This window comes from Rhinatrema bivittatum, chromosome 9 (genome assembly GCF_901001135.1).
Source record: "Rhinatrema bivittatum chromosome 9, aRhiBiv1.1, whole genome shotgun sequence".
In the NCBI taxonomy this organism is placed as follows: domain Eukaryota; kingdom Metazoa; phylum Chordata; class Amphibia; order Gymnophiona; family Rhinatrematidae; genus Rhinatrema; species Rhinatrema bivittatum.
Genome location: NC_042623.1, coordinates 17,545,495 through 17,566,689, shown reverse-complemented (window position 1 = coordinate 17,566,689; position 21,195 = coordinate 17,545,495). Strand labels below are relative to the sequence as shown.

The window sequence follows — 21,195 nt, the reverse complement described above, 5'->3', positions numbered from 1 at the left end:
AACTGAAGGGCTGAGGTCTAAGCAGGGATGTATCTAGGGTGACATCTGCTTTGAAATCTCACTCCGTCTCCATCTGCTAGCAGGGGAGCAAAACCCATTGGTCCTGAGTCCATCTGGCTACAGGCTAGGAAACAGGAAAATGTTTTACCTGATAATTTTCGGTCCTGTAGTACCACAGATCAATCCAGACAAGTGGGTTTATACATCCCTACCAGTAGATGGAGGCAGAACAAAAACTTTTAGGAACTGCAACATATCAGCGTGCCACCTGCAGTCCCTCAGTATTGAGCTGTACCCAAGCCAAGATGAACACCCCCCCTAACAATGGGCAAGCAGAAAACTAGTTGGAGCCCCCTGAACTAGGACCCCCTTAATGAACACCAAGAACAAACATATACATGTATCGGTACACTCATTACTGTGTACGAGTATATTCTGCCTCAACTACGTCCAGAAGCAAGGAAGTCTTTCGATTGAAGGGGATGGGTCTCTGAACTGACTTGTGGTACTACAGGAACAAAAATTATCATGTAAGAGCAAGTTTTCCTTTCCTGTTCATAACCCAGATCAGTCCAGACAAGTGGGATGTACATAAGCTCCCCTAAACGGGGCAGGAATTCAAAAGACCCACGCGCAACTTTCCCCAAAAGTCGCTTCTGGCACCTCCACATCCAGGCGGTAATGACTAGAGAGTGTGCAAAGACCATGTCGCTACTCGACAAAACTCCTGCTGAGATGTTACACTGCCTGCACCCATAATCCTTCCAGATGTAAGCTGTATTGATCGCCTCTCCCAACCATCTTGCAATCGAGGCCTTGGAAGCCTTACTGCCCCTTCTTTGGCCCACTCAACCTTTGCAAGGTGTCCTGCACCACCTCCCACAAGGTGCGGGAAACGCAACTGGAGATCACAAAGGTATCCCTAAGCAGCTGAGAAAATTCAAAGGCGTAGCCGTCTCACACCATTGTTCAGCACCCACTAGTCTGGTTGTGACTCTGGTCCAATCCTCATAAAAAAAGGGATAGCCGCCCTCCGATCTTTGCTGGAGAGGAGTGGACAAGCATGTCTTCATTGGGCACCCTTCCTTCTGCCTCCCCCAGGACACCGCTGTCCTTGGGAGACTGAAGTTGCACTCAAAAGGACTGCTGCCTATTTGAGCTCTGCTTTTGCGCCGTCACCACGGAGCCTCTGCTTGACCGAAATATCCTTGTCTCTCGAAAACTAGCCCATGGTGGAAAGGACTTCTTGGTGGTCTTCTTGTCCTTGGGCAACTTATTTTCCTTTGACTCTCCCAACTGCTTCATCAATTGCTCTAAGTCCTCTCCAAACAGCAACTTGCCCTTCAAAGGGAGGTTACCCAGCTATGCCTTAAACCACTCATCTGCGGACCAATTATGCAACCACAGAAGTCTCTGGACCGCCACAGCAGAAACCATATTCCTGGCCGATGTGCGAACTGTGTCATACAGAGCATCTGCCATGCAAGAAATTCCTGCTTCCAAAGGGGCAGCCTGAGCAGCCTCACTAGATGCAACCGCCATCCTCTCGTGAGCCTTCCGAGCCCAGCAGAAACAGCTGCTGCAGACAGCCACCCAGAGGCTTAAGGCCGAAATAAAATCTCTTTAGCAAAATCTCATTTCCAATCCTGCACATTCTTCAACACAGCTGCACCTGCCACCGGGATTGTAGTCTTCCTGGTCACAGCTGACATGGCCACATTCACCTTAGGAACTTTCCAGGGCTCTAAGGTCTGTTTCGATAAGGGATACAGTTTAACCATTGCCCGGGCAACCTTGCGACCTGCCTCGGGAGATTCCCATTCCCAATCCACCAATTTTGGTAAATGAAAAGCCTTTGGTGGACCTCGCAGCCCTTATAGGACCACGGTCATCCCCTCATTGTCTGAGCCTTCTTCTGCAACCTTGATCCCCAACTCCAGAACCTGGAGAATGAGAGGGCACAGCTCATCCTTACGGAAGAGCCCGACCACCCGAGGATCGCCCCCTCTGTTACCAGGATGTCCTTGGAATCCTGCACTGGGTCCTCCACCGTGGCATCTGGATCCCCCAAAACTGCATCAGGTCCTTATCCGGATCCCCCAGACCACCCTGCAGCTGCTCAGAGCCATGTCACCCGATGTGTCCCCAGTGTCCTCCATGGAACTTCTGAGCCACAGAGGTCACCAAATGGCACCGGGTCCCTTAGACCTTTCTAGGGAGTAGTCGCTTGGACCCTTCTTCCTTGGCCAAATAGGCCTTGTGGAGGAGCAGGACAAAATTAGTGGAGAACCCCTCCAAATCAGAAGAACTCTGATCGGGTTCCGTGTGCTTCAGGTCCCCCTCCCCCCCCAGCATGGGCAGGGGTTTCAATCACAGGAAAAAGCTGGGGAGGGGAATCCTGCAGCCCCACAGCCGAAGCCATGCTCCTAGCACACACAACCAAAATGGCCACAGTGCTTTCAGGACAACCCCCCCAGGGGCCTCCTGCACCAGCTCTATCACACCTGAAGCAGCCAACTGTCCGGCTATCTCCTCAGAAGTTCCCACCCCTCAGACACACACTCTGAGCAAATCGCAGCCACACCCGTTTCTCTCCCAAGCTGAGCAGGCGGCCCCCAAGATGCAAAATCGGGCCTAAAAATAGCCCCCGCCTGCAATGCAGTCGACGGCACTGTCCCGGTGCTGACGCCCGGCCCCAACCATGTCGACAATCTGGCCCTGCTCACTGCGACCAGCCCCCAGAGCCCTGCTTCAGCCTGTACTTCCTCCTGCATTGCCCCCTCCCCCCTTTTTTTTTTTTTAAAAGAGGAACAGACAACTGGAAAGGGAATAAAAGAAAATAATTCCCTGCTTCTGGCTGGAAGGGGCTGATCACTACAAGGGGCAAGGACCTGAGAGGGTGAGGGAACCAGGACCCCTGGCTATCATACCCCCTGCAGACAAGGGCCAAGTTAGGACAGGAATAATCAACCCCCCACTTGCCCTGCTCTACACCCAAGGGATGGCCCACAAAGGAACCTAACACCTCGGGGAGCCGTCCTCTCAATCTTCCTTCCCAGAATCTCCTTTCCCTCAGGACTGCAGACATGCAGCTCTTCCACCTGCTGGAGACAGAAATACTGAGGGACTGCAGGTGGTGCTCTCACAGTTATGTAGTAGTGCCTAAAAGTTTTTGTTTTCTGCCTTCATCTGCTGGTAGGGATGCATAAACCCACTTGTCTGGGCTGATCTGGGATACAAACAAATTTCCAATTTTTGCACTGAATGTTCAATCGAATGCAAGCAGAGCCAGAAAATGTGATAGCATCAAGCATCATAACAAGTGCTAGACACCTTTAATTTTCTTATGATACTGGCACTGCACTAAAATGGTTTAACACACAATGCTGTTTTAGAATTAAGCTTTTTAATTCAACCATTTAATAAGACCTTTTAATATTCTGTAATTATAATTACTTGGGAAAAAAGGCTGCAATTTGTTCACTAAGGCCTCCAAAAATCATTACTACTCTATGCTTTTACTAGTGCATAGCTGCAGGTCACCTACCAGAATCTCAGCTGGTAAGACGCCTAAGTTAAAGATACCTCAAGTTCCAAGACACAAGTTCTGTGATAGAGAACCACACATTGTAGACCGCCTGTTCTGCTCAAACCTCTCCAGGAGAGAGAGTGCGCCACTTGCTAGGTTAACATTGACCAATATTTGTTTGGGTCACACAGCCTAAAAAGGAAAACCAATCTAGGTATTCCAACTCTTGCAGGGAGAGCACAGATGAATAATGCACCATTCTGGTTTTCAGGTTTTGGCTTTACTTTGTAGTACAGAAATCTGGCACGCTGGCATGAAACAAATGGGAGCAGTTCTGGCGCGGTCTTATCAATACTGTAATGCAGTTTGGCCCATCCCAAACAGCCTGTGAAAGACAGAAAATGCTATCACATTTTGTCTGCTCTCTTTATCACCTTATTAGATTAAAACAAAGGAGTGCTGGTTACAGCTGTCTCTAAATGCTGTAAAAACTGGTTTAAAATCTTAAGTCTTGGGTTAGAGTTCTGCATCAAGACCGTGTTTGGCAACAGCAAGTTTGGGCACTTTTAGTGAACCTTACACAAAGAAAACTCAAAGTCGAGATGGATGGGAAGAGAGCTCAATTCTAGAGGCATTGTGCAAATTCCTTTTTGCCATGCACAAGAGGCAACTCCATGAGCAATGCTTGTCTCAATTTTACTGTCCTAACACCCAGTTCCATCAGATACATCTACTGCCCATAATTCACTGCTTTCAAAATGTTGCCTCATTCTCTCTGGTTGTAAACATTAACCATTTATCTCTGAAAATTTTGCCTACTGATGTCCAGTACTGGAAAACCAAAATCAAACAGTAATTTGTCAATTGTGGACAGCAGCCCTCTTATAACAAAAATTTGTACATGATAAGCAAAAAAGGTAAGTTACCAGTGCAATACTCTTCAGTTTCTCAAAGATGTGTTTTACAAAAGCAGGCCTTACAATATTCAGTCTTATACAGTGTTCATTAACTTCCTGAAATATATAGATATGCTTTAGACCAGTTTTCCATTTCCCCAATAGACATGAATCTGTTACTGCCCTTCCCCAAATATGTCACACTGCTTGCGTCTCATTTCATCAAAATCAAAGTCAGAGCCCGTCATCCTCTTGTAGATGTCCTTAATATCATCACACGTGGTCTCAAAGTGAGTGGTAGGGTCATAAGTGCGAGAAATAAACATCTAAAAGAGAAAATGAGAATATTTTAGTACAGTGTGCGCATTATCACTTAACGCACAGAGGGGGCATGGCAGGACCTAACATTCAGACACATCTATATCCCTCCCAACAGACTAAAAATTAAAAACAGCCTGTTCCTAACACGTTACACATCAGGGGTCCTCAAACTATGGCTCAAAGCTACTACAATTCAATATCTTAAAACCAAACAATTTTAAGATGCACGTGAAACAAAACAGGAAGCCCGGGGAGTGACTTCCGGCCTGGAGAAATACAATCAAAAAGCCGCAGACCAATCAAAATGCACGCAGCAGTATTCTGAATACACTGCAACCTTCCCATCTCGGCATCCAAGAGACCCACATCGAAGGAGCTGCTGTAACCCAGGCAGCTCGCCAGTCACGTGGAGTAATGAAAGAAAAACAAATTGTCTAAAGCACACAGGAAACTGGTCTCTGAAAATGTAATCCAAGAGTCAACAATCAGCCCCAAAATACAAACCTCCTGCTGTAAAGACACTTCCATTCCTTCCAAGTAAAAACACTACTTTTTGGCTTTAATCCAAAATACCATAGTTCTGGCAGTTTAGATCACCACCATTAGCCCATTGGAGAGTTTCTGAAGGGCTTCCTGATGCAGAGGAACAAGCTCATACAACAGTTGGAAATCAGCACATGTGAAAGTTAAGACCAGTAGCCCCCCGGATTAATTCCCCCAGTGGTTAAACAAATATTAAACTGAGTGGGGGTCCTGCTCTCTAACTTCCACTGCTGTGAAATGTATTTCCCCAACCCTTACCATCCAAAAAAAAGAACAAACCAATTGAGTACAGTGCCTCTGCTACAGAGATCTTTCAAACGATGCAAAAAAATAGCATGAGCCATGATCATGAAGGCAGCAAGGCCTAAAGAAAGCCCCACTGAATCCAAGCTTCTTCTCAAACCATTATTAAAAAAAACAAAAACAAAATGCACTCTCTGTACTGCAGCCATTTTCTCCTCCAGCTCCACAAATAGTCTGAAGCAGCCTCTTCTAAAAGCTTCCCCAGGAAGAGAAGCGATTTTCTTAGTCAGTGTGGCACATGGTCTCAAATCCAGTCTAAACACTCACCTTTTTGGAGGCTGAGTTTAAATCTTAACTCATTATTCCACTCACAGTCTTATTAACTGTTTTCTTAAAAAATGAAATTCTCCGTTTTGCCTTGTGTACCGTGATTAGATTGTAAGCTCTGCTGAGAAGGGTTGTCTCATGTGTTTCTGTACAGTGCTGTAGAAGTGATAAGTAGTAGTAGGGGTGCAGAGGGTATCCTCAGTGTCTCTCTGCTTCTGTCTTGATGTGGTATTGTTTGTGTCTGTGCCTATCTGTAAGAAAATTATTCCTTACCTGCTAATTTTCGTTCCTGTAGTACCACGGATCAGTCCAGACAGTGGGTTGTGTCTCCCTTCCAGCAGATGGAGTCAGAAAAAAGCTTGAAGGGTGCTCTTATAGTCTGGAGCACCCCCTGAGTATATCAAAGCAAGAAGAAACCACGGAATGGATCAAGTAAACCAACCTCAAACTAACTATGTACAAGAATGTTTTAATTAGAAATTGTAGTGAGAACAAACTTGCAAAAGGAACCACTGGCAATACACGAACAGTCCTCATACTGTTAATCATTTGAGCTGATATTCAAAAGTACTGAGTCGACAATCCCAAAACCCATATCTACTCTTAGGGTGGGCGTCTGGACTGATCCGCAGTACTACAGGAATGAAAATTAGCAGGTAAGGAATAATTTTCTTTTCCCGGTATGTAACCGGATCAGTCCAGACAGTGGGATGTACCAAAGCTTCCCTACGTAGGGTGGGCCTCAGATAGCCCTGCTCAAATGATCTGAATGCCAAAGGAGCCAAAACCCGGTGATTGGAGATTTAAGCAATAGTGATGTGCAAAGGTGTGCAACGGTTTCCAGGTAGGTGCTCTGCATATGTCCTGCGGCGAGACTGCCTGGCTTTCTGCCAAGGAAGCTGCTTGAGCATGGAGCGAAAGAACCTTGATGCCCTCTGGAGGTGGCCGACCAGCAAAGTACGCTGAAGAGATTGCTTCCTTTAACTAGCGAGCAATTGTGGTTTTAGAGGCCTTGTTCCCCCTTTTTGGGTCCGTACCACATGACAAAGAGATGGTCCGATAGGCGGAATTCATTCGTAACCTCCAGATATTGAATTAGGACTCGCTTGACATCGAGCCGTCTAAGTTCTCTGGGATCCTCATCAGGGAAGGATGGTAGTTCCACCAATTGATTCAAATGAAAGGCCGAGACCACCTTTGGCAGGAAAGATGGAACTGTGCTAAAGGATACTCCCAAATCTGTGAAATGGAGGGAAGGCTCCCTGCACGACAAAGCTTGAAGCTCCGAGATCCAGCGGGCAGAAGTTCTGCCCGCTGGATCTCGGAGCTTCTCGGAGCTGGATCAGGAAAACTGTCTTCAGAGTGAGGTCTTTGAGGGTAGCTCTCAGCGACTCGAAAGGAGAACCACCTAGAATCCGAACTCCTTTAGAAACTGGACTATATCAGGATATGACGAAATAGGAGCTCTATCCAGGTGACAGACGAGGGAACCAAGGGCTGCCACCTGAACCATCAGGGAATTGTATGCCAACACCTTCTTCAGGCCTCGCTGTAAGAAGGATAGTATCTGGACTACTGAAGCGCGACGTGGAGATACACCTGTGGATTCACATCAGGCCTCAAAAACTTTCCACACCCGCACATAGGAGGTGGAAGTGGAAGTCTTCCTAGCCTTCAGGAGGATCGAAATAACATCCTCCAGGTAGCCCCATCTCCTCAACCTGTGCCTCTCAAAAGCCAGGCCGCAAGACAGAAGCGATCTGCCCGGTCGAAAAATACAGGGCCCTGACGCAGAACGTTGGGAAGATGTCCCAGACAGAGATCCGTCCACCGTGAGTTTGACTAGGTCTGCAAACCACGGTCTTCGTGGCCATTCCAGCGCCACTAGAATTACAGGACCTTGGTGAATCTCTATTCTTCGAAGCACCTTTCCCATCAGGGTCCATGGCGGGAACATGTAAAGTAGGATGTTTTGCGGCCATGGGAGAACTAGGGCTTTGGTTTCGAGACAACTGATTGGCCATGTCACTTATACTGAAGTCCATCGTCCCTGTGCAGACTGCGTTTGACACAGCTCCCCATCTGGAGAGGCTGGCATCCCTGGGGATGATCACCCACTGTGGGATCTCCAAGACCACTCCCTGCAGCAAGTGGCAACTTCCAGCAGTGGAAGGAGTGCTTGGAACTCCTGAGAGACACTGGCTTCCAGCAGGAGAGTAACACCCTCTGCAAAGGACGCATATGCGCAAAGGCCCAAGGAACCAAATCTATAGTTGAAGCCATCAAGCCCAGGACCTGGAGATAGTCCCATGCTGTGGGAAGTGAGAGGCAACGGAAGCGCTGTACCTGAAAGATAAGCGACAGAGCATGGTCCTGACGCGGGAAGAATTTGCCCAAATTGGTATCGAACCTTGCTCCTAAGAAGTCAAGCGTCTGAGGGGGAGTAAGGCTGCTCTTGGCAAAATTGACAACCCATCCGAGAGAGTGGAGAAGCTGCAAGACTGTCAACTGCCCGCTGGCAAATGTCCAGGGACTTCGCTCGAATGAGCTAGTCGTCCAGGTAGGGGTGGACTAGAATCCCCTTCATCCGTAGGGTTGCTGCCACCACCACCATGACCTTGGTGAAGGTGCGGGGAGCGGTCGCTAGGCCGAAGGGTAGGGCCTGAAATTGAAAATGTTGAGAGAGGATTTTGAAGTGAAGGAAGCGTTGATGTTCCCTTGAGGATGGGGATGTGGAGATAAGCCTCCGTCAAGTCCAAGGAGGCTAGGAATTCTCCGCGGTGTACCGTCGCTATTACAGAGCGTAACGTCTCCACCCTGAAATGTGGGATCCTGAGGGCCCTGTTGACCATCTTGAGATCCAGGATTGGACAGAAGGAGTCTTCCTTTTTGGGGATGACGAAGTAGAATAATGGCCTAACCCTTGCTCCTTCGGGGGCACCGGGAGGATGGCACCTAAGTCCATGAGCCGGTCGAGCGTCTAACGTACTACATGTTTCTTCACTGGGCCGCAGGGAGAGAAAAGAAGCCTGTCCTTTAAGGGGGGGGGGGCCAGCAAATTCTAAAGCATAGCTGTGCTAAAGAATATCCAGAATCTACCGGTCTGATGTAATTTTAACCCACTCCTCGTAGAAGAGGGAGAGATGTCCCCCTATCCTGGGGGGGGGGAGGGGGTGTCGAAGAGTGGGCCAGCAATTCTTCACTGGGAAGACTTGGAAGAGGCCCCCTGAGGGAGGCTGTCTCAAGCTGGTCTTCAACAGCAAAAGGAATGAGACCAGCACTGCGACCGTGAGGAAGGTGGTCTTTGAGAGGCCGGTCTTGACTGTCGAAAACACAGATGACCCCGGAATCGGCTTCTAGTAGAATTGAACATCCTGGAGGTCAGAGGACGATCCTCCAGCAACTTATGCACCTTGTTCTCTTCCAGGGATTTGAAGAGTTGGTCAAGATCCTCACCAAACAGTAATTTGCCTTTGAAGGGGAGAGATCCCAGATAAGTCTTAGACAAAGAATCAGCCAACCAATTACGGAGTCAGAGGAGACGCCTGGCAGAGGCTGATACCATTGATCTGGCCAGGACACGGAGTAAGTCATATAGCGCATCCGCTCCATAAGCTATTACCGCCTCTATGTGTTCTGCCTGTTGCGCTTCCTTGTGTGGCAGGTCTTGAGCACTGAGCAGCTGTTGGACCCATCATTAAAGAGCTGCACACTGTGGCTCTTACCCCCAAGGCTGATACCTCAAAAATCCTTTTTGAAGCAGACTTCGAGCTTCCAATCCTGGAGGTCTCAGAGGGCGGCTCCACCCGTGACTGGGATGGTAGTCCTTTTTGTGAATGCCGTTACTGACACGTCTACCTTGGGGACTTTGAGGAGTTCTAGGAATTCCTCCTGGAGGGGATAGAGCTTGTCCATAGCCCTTCCTACTCTCAGACTAGACTCTGGCGAATCCCATTCTCTGGATAGCAATTGAAGGAGCATAGGATGAAAAGGAAACATTTTTGCTGGTGGACGCGTTCCAGCAAGGACGGGGTCCCCTTTCATGGCCCCTGACTGGTGCCAGGTGGATCCTGTGGAGCCTCAATATCCAACTGTGCTAGGACATGGGGGATGATAGGATCAAGTTCATCCCTCTGAAACAGACATAAGACCCTAGGGTCATCCCCTTCCATGTGCATGTGAAGTCAGATCATCCTGGTCCGGCCCCAGAGCACCCTGGGGAGAAGGATCCAGATAGGGGACCGCCTTGACTCAGGATACCCGAGGAGATGCAGTGGACCCCTGAGGAACTGCCGCGGACTGCAGAGGATCTGTCAAATCTAAATCAGCTTAGGAGGAGGGGGGCCTGAAGATGCATCCTGGCGCTGTTCCAAACTGGCCAAATAAGCATTGTGCAAAAGCACAAAATCCGCTGAAAAAAGGCTGGGGGGGGGGGGTGGAGGTCCTGATGGAGGTCCCGAGTGAGGAAGTGGAGGGAAGGTCCCCTGGCGTTGCCCCCTGGCTGGGGGGGGAGGGGTTTAACCGGCTTTAAAACCAGTGGGTAAGGAGAAAAACCACCGACTGGATCCTCATTTGGCTGCCTAGGAGCGCCTGGCTCTGAAAACAAAACAGCCGCCGTTCCCATGCTAGACTGGTTCGGGGATGGCCCCCCCCCAGTGAGCAGTCACGTCTGGGAGCGCAAAGCCGAATATCCAGCCAGCCTTGAGGGACCCTCCCCGCCGGGGAAGCACCTCGAACAAATGCCTTCAAGGGAGAGCCGCGTCCCGGGCTCTCCGCAGGCAGCACATCACACTGAGCGCAGCATGGGGGGAAGGGAAAGTCTGGTAATAAATGAGAAACACCCCCAGAGCCTGGCAGGAGCGGGTAAGAGAACCTCCACTCAGAAAACTACTTGGCTTTTTTACAAAAAGCCGAGGAATGTCGCATCTCTGCTAGCGCTGCCCCGAGGAAGGCGGCGTCTCAGGGCAGCGGGCCGTCGTGAGGGGGGAGAGGTTGGACCATCAACATTCACCCCTGGAAGTCAGAGAAGCCTGAGAAGGAAAAAGTACAAAAACTTACCAAATCTACTCTGAAAAAATGCCAGGTAATACTGCTACCAGTTCTGCCTGCAAGTTTGGAAGTGACTGAGAAGCCAGAAACCCTTTTTTTTTTTTATAAACTTGATCCATCCAGACAGTGAAAGAATTTAAGGAGGAATGAGAGAGAGAAATCTAAACTTCTATCCTGCTGTAGCTGAAATGGGGAACGGCATGTTCTGCAACCTTCATCTGCTAGAGTCAGAGAAATACTGAAGGGTCGCAGAGGGCACTCCAGGCTGTAAGAGAGCACCCTTCAAGCTTCTCTCTGACTCCATCTGCTGGAAGGGAGACACAACCCACTGTCTGGACTGATGCGGGTATGTACAGGGAACTCAGGATGCCTGGTGTATCTATGCCTGTCTCTCTGGGTGTGGTGCATCTGCCTGCCTGCCTAGTTGTGGTGTGTATCTGCTTGCATCTTTCAGCAACTTGAAGAGAATCAAAACTTGGCCTTTGAGCTGTTGGTTGGCAGAATGGTTGGTTGCCTGCAGCCTGGCAAACAGTTCAACGGCTGATTGGTTGGCTGATGAGAGGATGGCAACTCCAGGAATCCAGGATACCATAAAAACTTAAGACTTGCCATAGTGGGTCAGACCAAAGGACCATCAAGTCCAGTATCCTGTTTCCAACAGTGGCCAATCCAGGTCACAAGAATCTGGCAGGGTCCCAAAAGGTCAATAGATTCCAAGCTGCTTATCCCAAGAATAAGCAGTGGATTTCTGCAACTCTACTTTAATAATTGTTAATGGATTTTTCCTTTTTTTTAAATGCAGCTACACTAACAGCTTTCACCACATCCTCTGGCAACAAATTCCAGAGCTTAAGCAGAGTAAAAAATATTTTATTAGATTTAAACGGATTACCTAGTAATTTCATTGTGTGTCCCCTGGTCTTTGCACTTTTTGAAAGAGTAAACTGATTGTTTACTTGTTCCATCAACCTAATAATTGAAGGTTGACCGACGTGCCGCAAATGCGCAGTAGAGACCAGCTCTACCGCGCATGTGCGGGCGAGCACATCGGTCTCTGCCAGCGGCGGCCAGTAGCGAGGGAGGGAGGAGAGAGAGAGAGGGAGGGATTGAGTGAGAGGGAGGGACTGAGTGAGAGTGAGGGAGGGGGAGGGAGAATGAGGGAGAGGTGAGAGACAGGGATGTAAGTGGAAGGGTAAGAAGTTGTGGAGCAGAGAAAAAGGGAGTGGAGGAGGGCTGAGGGGGAGGGGATGGGATTGAGAGAGGGTGGGGAGTGACTGAGGGAAGGGGAGAGAGGTGAGAGTGAGGGGAAAAAGGCAGTGGGAGACAGAGGGTGAGTAAGACTGAGTGGAGGAAAGGGGAGGAGTGAACGAGGGGAAGGGGGAGAGGGGAGAAAAAAGTGTAGAAGGGTGCTGTGTTAGAAAATGGACTGAAAAAAAAATGTAATGTAGCCCGTTTTAACGGGCTTAACGGCTTGTTCTATAAAATAAATGGACCTCTATCATATCTCCCCTCAGCCTTCTCTTCTCCAAGCTGAAGAGTCCTAACCTCTTTAGCCTTTCATAGGGAAATTGTTCCATCCCCTTATTGTGGTCTCTCTCTGTACCTTTTCTAATTCTGCTATAACTTTGAGATGTGGTGATCAGAACTGCTCACAGTACTCAAGATGAGGATGCACCATGGAGCGATACAGAGGCATTATGATATTCTGTTTTATTCTCCATTCCTTTCCTAATAATCCCTAGCATTTTATTTCCTTTCTTGGCTGCTGCTGAACACTGAGCTGAACATTTCAATGTATTTTCAATGATGACACCTCGATCCTTTTCCTGACCAGTGACTCCTAATGTGGAACCTTGCATTGTATAGGTATAATTTGGGTTACTCTTCCCTAAATGCATCACTTTACACTTGTCCACATTTCATTTGCATGCCCAGTCTCCCGTTTTGCAAAGTCCTCTTGCAGTTTCTCACAATCCTCTTATGATTTAACAACTCTGAAAAATTGTGTCAGTGGCAAATGTGATCACCTCACTTGTTCCCATTTCCAGGTCATTTATAAATTTATTAAAAAGCAGTGCTCTCCTGCAGAGGGTGTTCTAGCCTATATGGTCACGCCCCCTCGAAGTCTGTTCTGACTCCATCTGCTGGACGGGGGACATAACCCACCGTCTGGACTGATCCTGGTACGTACAGGGAAACACTATATCAGCTATCCTTCATGTGCATACATTATGTAATGCAACCCAATTTGGCAAGGGGGCCTTGGCTCAAAGTTTGCTCATCTCTGCTTGAAACCAGGTCAAATACTTTACTACCGGAGCCACAGTAATAGCAATCTGAAAGCCAGCCTGCATACAGGGAGAAAGACTGTTATGAAGGAGATTTCTCTGGAGAATAGGTGAATGTGTCATCTAATGAAAATCCTGAGTACATAAAGCATTAGAAGTTCAACAGCAGAATCCAAGTGAACATTAAAACCACCCAGATCTGGTGACCCAACTCCAGATGAATATTAAATCTCGCTCTCTTCATGTGCTTGTTCAGCAGACTGTCATCATGAGGTTGCCAGTTCAGTACAGAGTAAAGTTTCAGCCTCTGACGCTGGCCTTCAAGGTACTGAATAAGCTAGGTCAGTTGTTTCCTTGCCAGTGGCAGACGTTCCAGACAGGGCTTCTTCAAATTCCAGCTCTTAGCGGTTTGCCAAGTTACAGGCCACCCGGAAGAAAGCGCTTTTTGTTTTAATGTTGCATCATATTTCTGGAATAATCCTCCTAAGGGTTTCATCTTGCTGATAATTTCTTAAAATTTAGGAAAGGTGTGAAGACTTTTTTGCTATGGCTTGTCTCTTAATTGTCTATGATTTTGCAGATACCTGTTATTTATAAAAGTTCATATTATTGCTTGCTGTAGGGGAAATGGAACATTTATATTAATTGTTACTCGATTCATGATTTTATGTTCTCTATTTGCTGTAGTACAAAATCTTGATGTGAGCCATTTTCAGTTTCAGACAAAGGCAAAGTGCATGGCAAAAAAACAATTTACTTTGCCTTTCCACTAAACCAGCCGGGGCAGCACAGGCTAGCTCACTCCTCGGACTTCCAAATTAGCAGGCCAATGCAATCATCAGTGCGCTGAAATACAGCGCACAGATTCGATGTTTTAAACTCCAGATGCAGTAAGCTAACAATATGCTAATGCATCAGGAGTTAAAACATGTTCTCAGCATGGGCTGAGCACACATTTTAACTCGGGAGGGGTAGAAGGGAGTGCGGGAGCCACCACTGGAACAGTCAGGCCTATGACAGTTCCTACCACTTAGCTGGATAAGTACTGATGTATCTGGGTAAGTGGCAGCCGCTAACCGTGGTCACTTACCCAATTAAGTCAGACTTATCCGACTATCTGGCTGACCACACATTTTTGAACGCTCATTCTGAGAGCGTAAAACTCCTCGCTTCATCAGCAGTAAGGTTTACGCTCACAAAACGAGTGTTCAAGAGTAGGTAAACGTGTGTGTGTTCACCTGAACGCACTTTTCTGCATCGTCCTGGGTCTATCAAGCTCCACTGCAATACTGTACCACTATGGACATAGAGGAGGTTCCTGGTATTTAGAGCATCCACACAACATATACAAAACACGACAGTCAGAGCAAAGTGCGCACACTGCTCGGGAAAAGAAATCTGTACAAACCTGGCTTTCAGTTCCCAGGTCGGTGGGACTGTACATATCACTGATGCTAACAAACCTAAAAAAAAAAATAAAAGTAAAAACACGTTATTTCAGAGCTTGAAATGCAGTTCTGTGCCAGTTAACATCTCTCCCTCACCCAGAATGGCTACACAAAAGCACCGTCTTCACTAGGAGTCCATGCGCTCCAGTACCAGAATGGGAAGCACTCACTTCTGTTCCACAGGCTCCAGGAGATCCAAGGCAGGTTTGATTTCTCTCTCTGGGTCACTCGTTTCTACGGTGGTGCTAGCAATGGCAATGTACTTTCCCTGTGCTGCCACATTGTGCGCAGAGGAAATCATGCAGACGTAGATATCTGGCAGAGAAAATATAAAGCAACAGGGCAAAAAAACCATAGTCTCTAGTTCCCGATTTGAAACCGATCTCCTCCTACCCCGAGAAATGACACCTTAGAAGCTTATTGCAGTGCATGCAGCTGAGAATACCATCTCCGTATTACCCAGATTTTTTTTTTTAAACTATGTTGAAAGATCAAACTTTGTAATGGACTGGAGGAAATGTGGATGGCCAATCCTCAAGAGTACAGACCTCTTACTATTTCTAAGTGTAAAAATGTAAACACTGAAAATTTCACCGTCAAGGTTTTAATTCCACACCTCTGCCGACTGTCCCAGTGTGACTTCAGCGTCGTCACTGGTCAAGGCTGAACGGAAGTCTCCTCTGAGACATACACCTCCCTCCTCCCCCTCCATCACTTCTTTTTTTTTTTTTTTGTCAAAATACTTTTTATTAACAGGTGGGAAGTGGCCTCCGCCACCCAAGCAAAAGTATAGTACAAAATGGAACCATAACAGCATAAATAACACAGTACAACCATAGTCCCAACATACTTCCCACCGTAATTTTGTGTTTTCACCCCAATATCTTTCCCCCGTCCCAATCCCCAACCCTCCCCCAGACACCACATACATTCTCCATTCATACCTTAACCCCCCCCTTTCCCTTCCCCCCTATCCCCTCCATCACTTCTAACAGTCCTGCAGCTCCACTGGCTAGCCCAAGATCTTTAACTTCACATGCTTTGTTTGGCTGCCACTGCCCGCCTTACCCAACCTACTAAACAACCATGGTTGAAGGCCAAGTTATTTTAAAGGAACAGATGGGGAGCTTGCCGTCTCTAGACACACAGATCGATACAGTAAAGTGCAACCGCGGTTACCCTGCTCCTAACTCGCCTTCTACTCACTTTCCGGCCGCGTTAGCCCTTCCCGCGATACACTATCCCCTTTAACTCATCCCTACCGCCTCTTAAAATCCCCGGGTGACCCCTTCCGCCCGCGGCATGTATATTAAATGTAAACGAGCGAATTAGCTATTCCCTCCCACACAGTAACGCGCGCCCCGACTATCGCTTTTTTACCCTGCCGTTTTGCCGCGCGTTTACCCTGCTAACTTACCGCCTACCCTTACCCCAGCGTTAGAGGCAGGGGTAAGGGTAGACGGCAAACTTTCCCCCAGCCCCCGCTCACCTGCCCTGGCTGCGTCCGGTCTCCGGTGCAGCCCCAGTCCTGTCCCCTCCTCCCGAAGCAAAAAAAAAACCCGAAAAAAAAGTAGCAAGAGAGCGAGGGGAGAGAGACTGGCAATCCTACGCTCGGGCCTGCCAGTCCCTTGTTCTCTCCTCCCGAAGCAGGGCGCGAAAAGCAGCCTTGCTCCGGGAGGAGGGGGCAGTTTAAAGCGACGAAGCGACTTACTCTTGCAGCCACCCCCCCCTCCAGACATCGGCAACGACCGCGGCTCCTGCCTCCAGCCTTCAGACAGACACATCGCACGTGGGAAAGCGGCCCCTATGCGTGCAATTGGCTGCTCAAGACGTGACGTCACATGCCGTGACGCCAAACGTCGTGACGTCACGTCTTGAGCAGCCAATTGCACGCATAGGGGCCGCTTTCCCACGTGCGATGCGTCTGACAGCTGGAGGCTGGAGCCGCGGTCGTCGCCGATGTCCGGGGGGGGGTGCAAAAGTAAGTCGCTGCGTCGCTTTAAACTGCTCCCCCCCCTCCTCCCGGAGCAAGGCTGCTTTTCGCGCCCTGCTTCGGGAGGAGAGGAGAAGGGACTAGCAGGCCCGAGCCTAGGATTGCCCGTCTCTCCCCTCGCTCTCTTGCTACTTTTTCGGTTTTTTTTTTTGCTTCGGGAGGAGGGGACAGGACTGGGGCTGCACCGGAGACCGGACACGGCCAGGGCAGGTGAGCGGGGGAAAGTTTGCCGAGCATCGGAGAACATAACTGTCCACTTCCTGGTACCTGTCATTTCAAATGTCATTTGAAATGACATTTGAAATGACAGATACCAGCGCGGCCGTGAAGCGTTAGGCCCGCGCACCCAGGATACTGTATAGGCGCTCTATACAGTAAAATGGGTTGCGCGGGCCTAACCTTCGCCTAACGCTTCGCAGACGCGGCATGCATTTGCATGCAATTAGAAGAGAGTATCGAGGGGTAGGTGAAGAGAACTGTGCGTGCGGGGAACGAGGGTGCGCCTGGCACTGCCGCACTCTAACGCGGCATAACTGTATCGACCTGACAAAGGGCAAGTCAAACGTGTGAGCAGTGCTGCTCATCGTCGAGGCTTCAACGGTAACTACAATCCATTCACACATTTTTCACATACATTCATAATTCAATTATCTTAAACTAAAAAATGCCTGCAATGAAAAAATACATCTTAAATTCTGTCACACTCATGCCCAGGCTTTTCTGACTCAAGCACAAGGTAAGGAAATGTAAGATATATATCCGCTTTAGATAAAGGTTTTGGTAAATTTTACAATAATTGAATTGTGTGTGTATATGAAAGATGTGTGAAATCTTAATACTATAATCGTTCACTGGTAACGTCTGCAGTGTGCCAGACATTAATGACAATTCTTCAGGGAGCTGGTCCCCCAGCCTGTGGGGGGACACCTTCAAGCCGGCTACAATCCCCTGGTCCAAGATTCCTGTCACCGTACCTACTCTGTATCTTCATCTTACAGCACAGGTTTAGGCTGGGTCATCAAACCACCCTTCCAATTGCCTCATCTCCTCTTTCCTCCCATGTACATTGTAAGTTCTTTAAAACAAACTCCCTGGCCTGCTCTATCTGAATGACTTCATTTTTCAGGGAAATGAACACATGACCTTGTATTGCCTTGTGAGTGCCATCAGCACTATTTTTATATAGTAGTTTTGATAGGCCCAATAGGAAAATTGGTTCTTACCTAATTTTCGTTCCTGTAGTACCACGGATCATTCCAGACTCCTGGGTTTATGCATCCGTGCCAGCAGATGGAGACAGAGAAAGTTTAACAGATACTGTTTGATAAGCACTGGTGCCACCTACAGTTCCTCAGTATTGATATGTACCCAAGCACAAACACTCACTTGCAAAAAAAACTTGAACACCTGTTAAAGCTCTGAAGCCAAAAAAAACAAAAAAAAAAAAACTTTCTTTAGCACAAAGTTAGAGAAACACATGAATAACCCCAGAACAGTTGATAATCTTACTAAAGACAACGCAAACTCACCAGAGAATATACCAAAAAACAGATGTAATGAAATAGCGAGATTCTTCAATGACAAAATTGAGACCCTGAGAAACAAAATACCTAAGACACCCAAACAAGAGATTAAAATGTGTAAAAGACGTGACACCATGGTCCGAATTTGTCGAAATAACAGACTATCAGGTTGAGAACATGATCAAGAAACTAAATCCTGCCCCACAGCAAATAGACTCACTACCCATAGTAGAAATCAAAAAGCTTACTGAAATCACCGCGCCTACTTTCACAAAAATTATAAACTACTCTCTAGAAGGACACATGCCAGACACACTGAAAGAAGCAATCAAACCAACAATCAAAAAGAAAAACATGGACCCCCAAATACTAGCAAACTACAGACCAGTGTCAAACTTACCTCTAATGGCCAAATTAATCGAAAAAAACAGTACAAACGCAGTTATCTGAGCACTTAGATAATAACAATATCCTTTACCCATCCCAGCACGGTTTCCGTAAGCGCTATAGTACTGAAACACTCCTACTCGCACTAACGGATAATATACTAAGAGGGTTCGACAACGGTAAACAATATATTCTGATATTAGATTTATCTGCAGCTTTTGACACAGTGAATCACATAATACTAATCAAAAGGCTCGAAGAAATAGGTCTGCAAGACAAAACAATCAAATGGTTTAAATCATATCTAAATAACAGAACATTTCAAGTTCAAATTAAAAACACACTATCCGACAAGATTACCTTGAAAACTGGAGTCCCACAAGGGTCAGCACTATCTGCTACGCTGTTTAACATATCTTCTGCCACTATGCCATCTCCTCGCTGGACTTGGAATCATACACTACCATCTACGCTGACGACATCCAGTTAATCTTACCAATCGATGAAACTATTGAAAAAACAATAGGCCTAGCCATGATGTATCTTGAAATAATAAAACAACTTCTAAACCAAATGGAGCTAATAATCAACATTGATAAAACCGAATCTATACACTTAGAAAGGAAAAGCATGAACATTACACAAACCCCAATATTTCTCAATAAACACCAACAAATTGACTTAGCAAAGAAAGTTCGCAATCTCTGAGTAATAATTGACAATGAACTAAGCCTCAAACAACACATATCAATAAAGGTTAAGGAAGGATATGCTAAACTCATGATACTAAGAAAACTCAAACCATTACTATCATTACCACATTTCCGTACTGTGCTTCAATCGCTGATTTTCGCCAGCACAGACTATTGTAATGCCTTGCTACTAGGCCTACCTAACACTACAGTAAGACCTCTACAGATTTTACAAAATGCTGCTGCAAGAATTCTCACTGGAAAAAACAAGAGATTACATAACAGATATGCTCGCCACCCTACATTGGCTTCCCATAGAACAAAGAATACAGTTCAAAGCACTGTGCTTAATACACAAGCTTATCCACAACGATAAAGCAGAATGGCTGAACACAGCACTTAGAGTACATGTCCCACACAGAAATTTAAGGTCAGCAAACAGAGCACTCCTTCCCATTCCTTCTGTGAAAACCGCAAGACTTACCCAAGTGAGGGAGCGAGCTTTGTCCCTAGCCGGTCCCATATTAGGAACTCCATGCCCCTTGATCTCAGACTCCAGAGCAATCATAAACTTTTCAAAACACAACTCAAAACCTGGCTTTTCATACAAGCCTTCAAGAAAGAAAATTGATGCAGGCAATTAAGCAAGGATATGCGGCATAAAGCACCCAATGCCTAATTTAATGCTCCTTACTGAATTAGTTCAACTTTTTTTTTTTTTTTTTTTTTTTTTTAAACTGTAGGCAACCTTCAGGTCACATTGCTATGAAACACTCAATCCCCACAAATAAATGCCTTTTTGTTACCGAATACTAATGGCACCACCTATGTAATGTACGACCCATATTTTTTTTTACTGGTGCCCTATTGTAAACCGTTGTGATGGTGAATAACTTAATGACGGTATATAAAAACTCTTAAATAAATAAAATCTGCATAGCAAAAAGAGCACAGCTCAGCGGATACTCTCCACCTCCATCAAGCGGACTGGCTCTGGAATGATCCATGGTACTACAGGAACGAAAATTAGCAAGTAAGAACCAATTTTCCTTTCCCTGTACGTACCCAGATCATTCCAGACTCATGGGATGTACCAAAGCCCCCTAGCAGGGGTGGGACTCCTGGGGAGTCCCGCTCGCAAAACACTCTCGCCAAAAGTATGAGTTTCCGGATCCTGGACGTCTAGGCGATATCTCGAAAAATATGCAGCCGCCCAACAAATCTCTTGTGGCGACACCAACTAAGCCTCCACCCATGAGGCTGCTTGCGATCGAATAAAATGAGCCCGTAAGCCGTCCGGCAGCTGGCAGCCCTTAAGAACATAGGCTGACCCAATAGCCTCCTTGAGCCACCTCACAATGATAGCTTTGCAAGCCTGGAGCCCTTTCTTCGCGCCGTTCTACAAAAGAAATAAGTGATCAGATCTCTGAAAGGCATTGGTCACCTCCAGATATCTCAGTAAGGCCCTCCGAACATCACCCGAGTTCCCTTGCATGAGGAGAAGCAGCATCCAAATTGGGAAAAGCTGGAAGTTCGACTGTCTGATTAAAATGAAAAGCTGAGACCACCTTGGGAAGGAAAGATGGAACCTCCATAAGGACACCCCAGAATCCGAAAATCTGTTGGAACGGGTACCTACAAGATAAAGCCTGCAACTCGGATATTCTCCGTTCCAAACAAATGGCTACCAGGAAAACAACATTCAAGGTCAAATCCATAAAGAGTCGCCCTACGAAGAGGCTCAAAAGGTGGTTCACACAAAGCTCGAAGGACCAGATTAAGATTCCCCAATGGACAGACCTTCCATACCGAAGGATGTAAAATTCTTGACCCCTCAAAGAAACCGTACAACATCAGGATGAGAGGACAAATCTTCCATCAATCGTCCCTCGCAAAGAGGTCAGAGCCGCTACCTGAATTCAGAGAGAGTTAAATGCAAAGCCTTTGTCCAAGTCA

General features: G+C 47.1%; 1 protein-coding gene across 1 annotated transcript in view; it reads right to left on the bottom strand.

Moving 5' to 3' along the window:
• Positions 1-3,727: 3,727 nt before the first annotated feature.
• Positions 3,728-21,195, bottom strand: part of GDI2 (GDP dissociation inhibitor 2) — a 43,781-nt gene continuing 26,313 nt past the window's right edge. The window contains exons 9-11 of the mRNA XM_029615506.1: positions 14,815-14,959; positions 14,605-14,659; positions 3,728-4,751 (exon numbers count right to left, since the gene is read on the bottom strand). Of these exons, the coding sequence (XP_029471366.1) occupies positions 4,602-4,751; positions 14,605-14,659; positions 14,815-14,959 (350 nt within the window). The 3' untranslated portion in view covers positions 3,728-4,601. The remainder of the gene's footprint in view (positions 4,752-14,604; positions 14,660-14,814; positions 14,960-21,195) is intronic.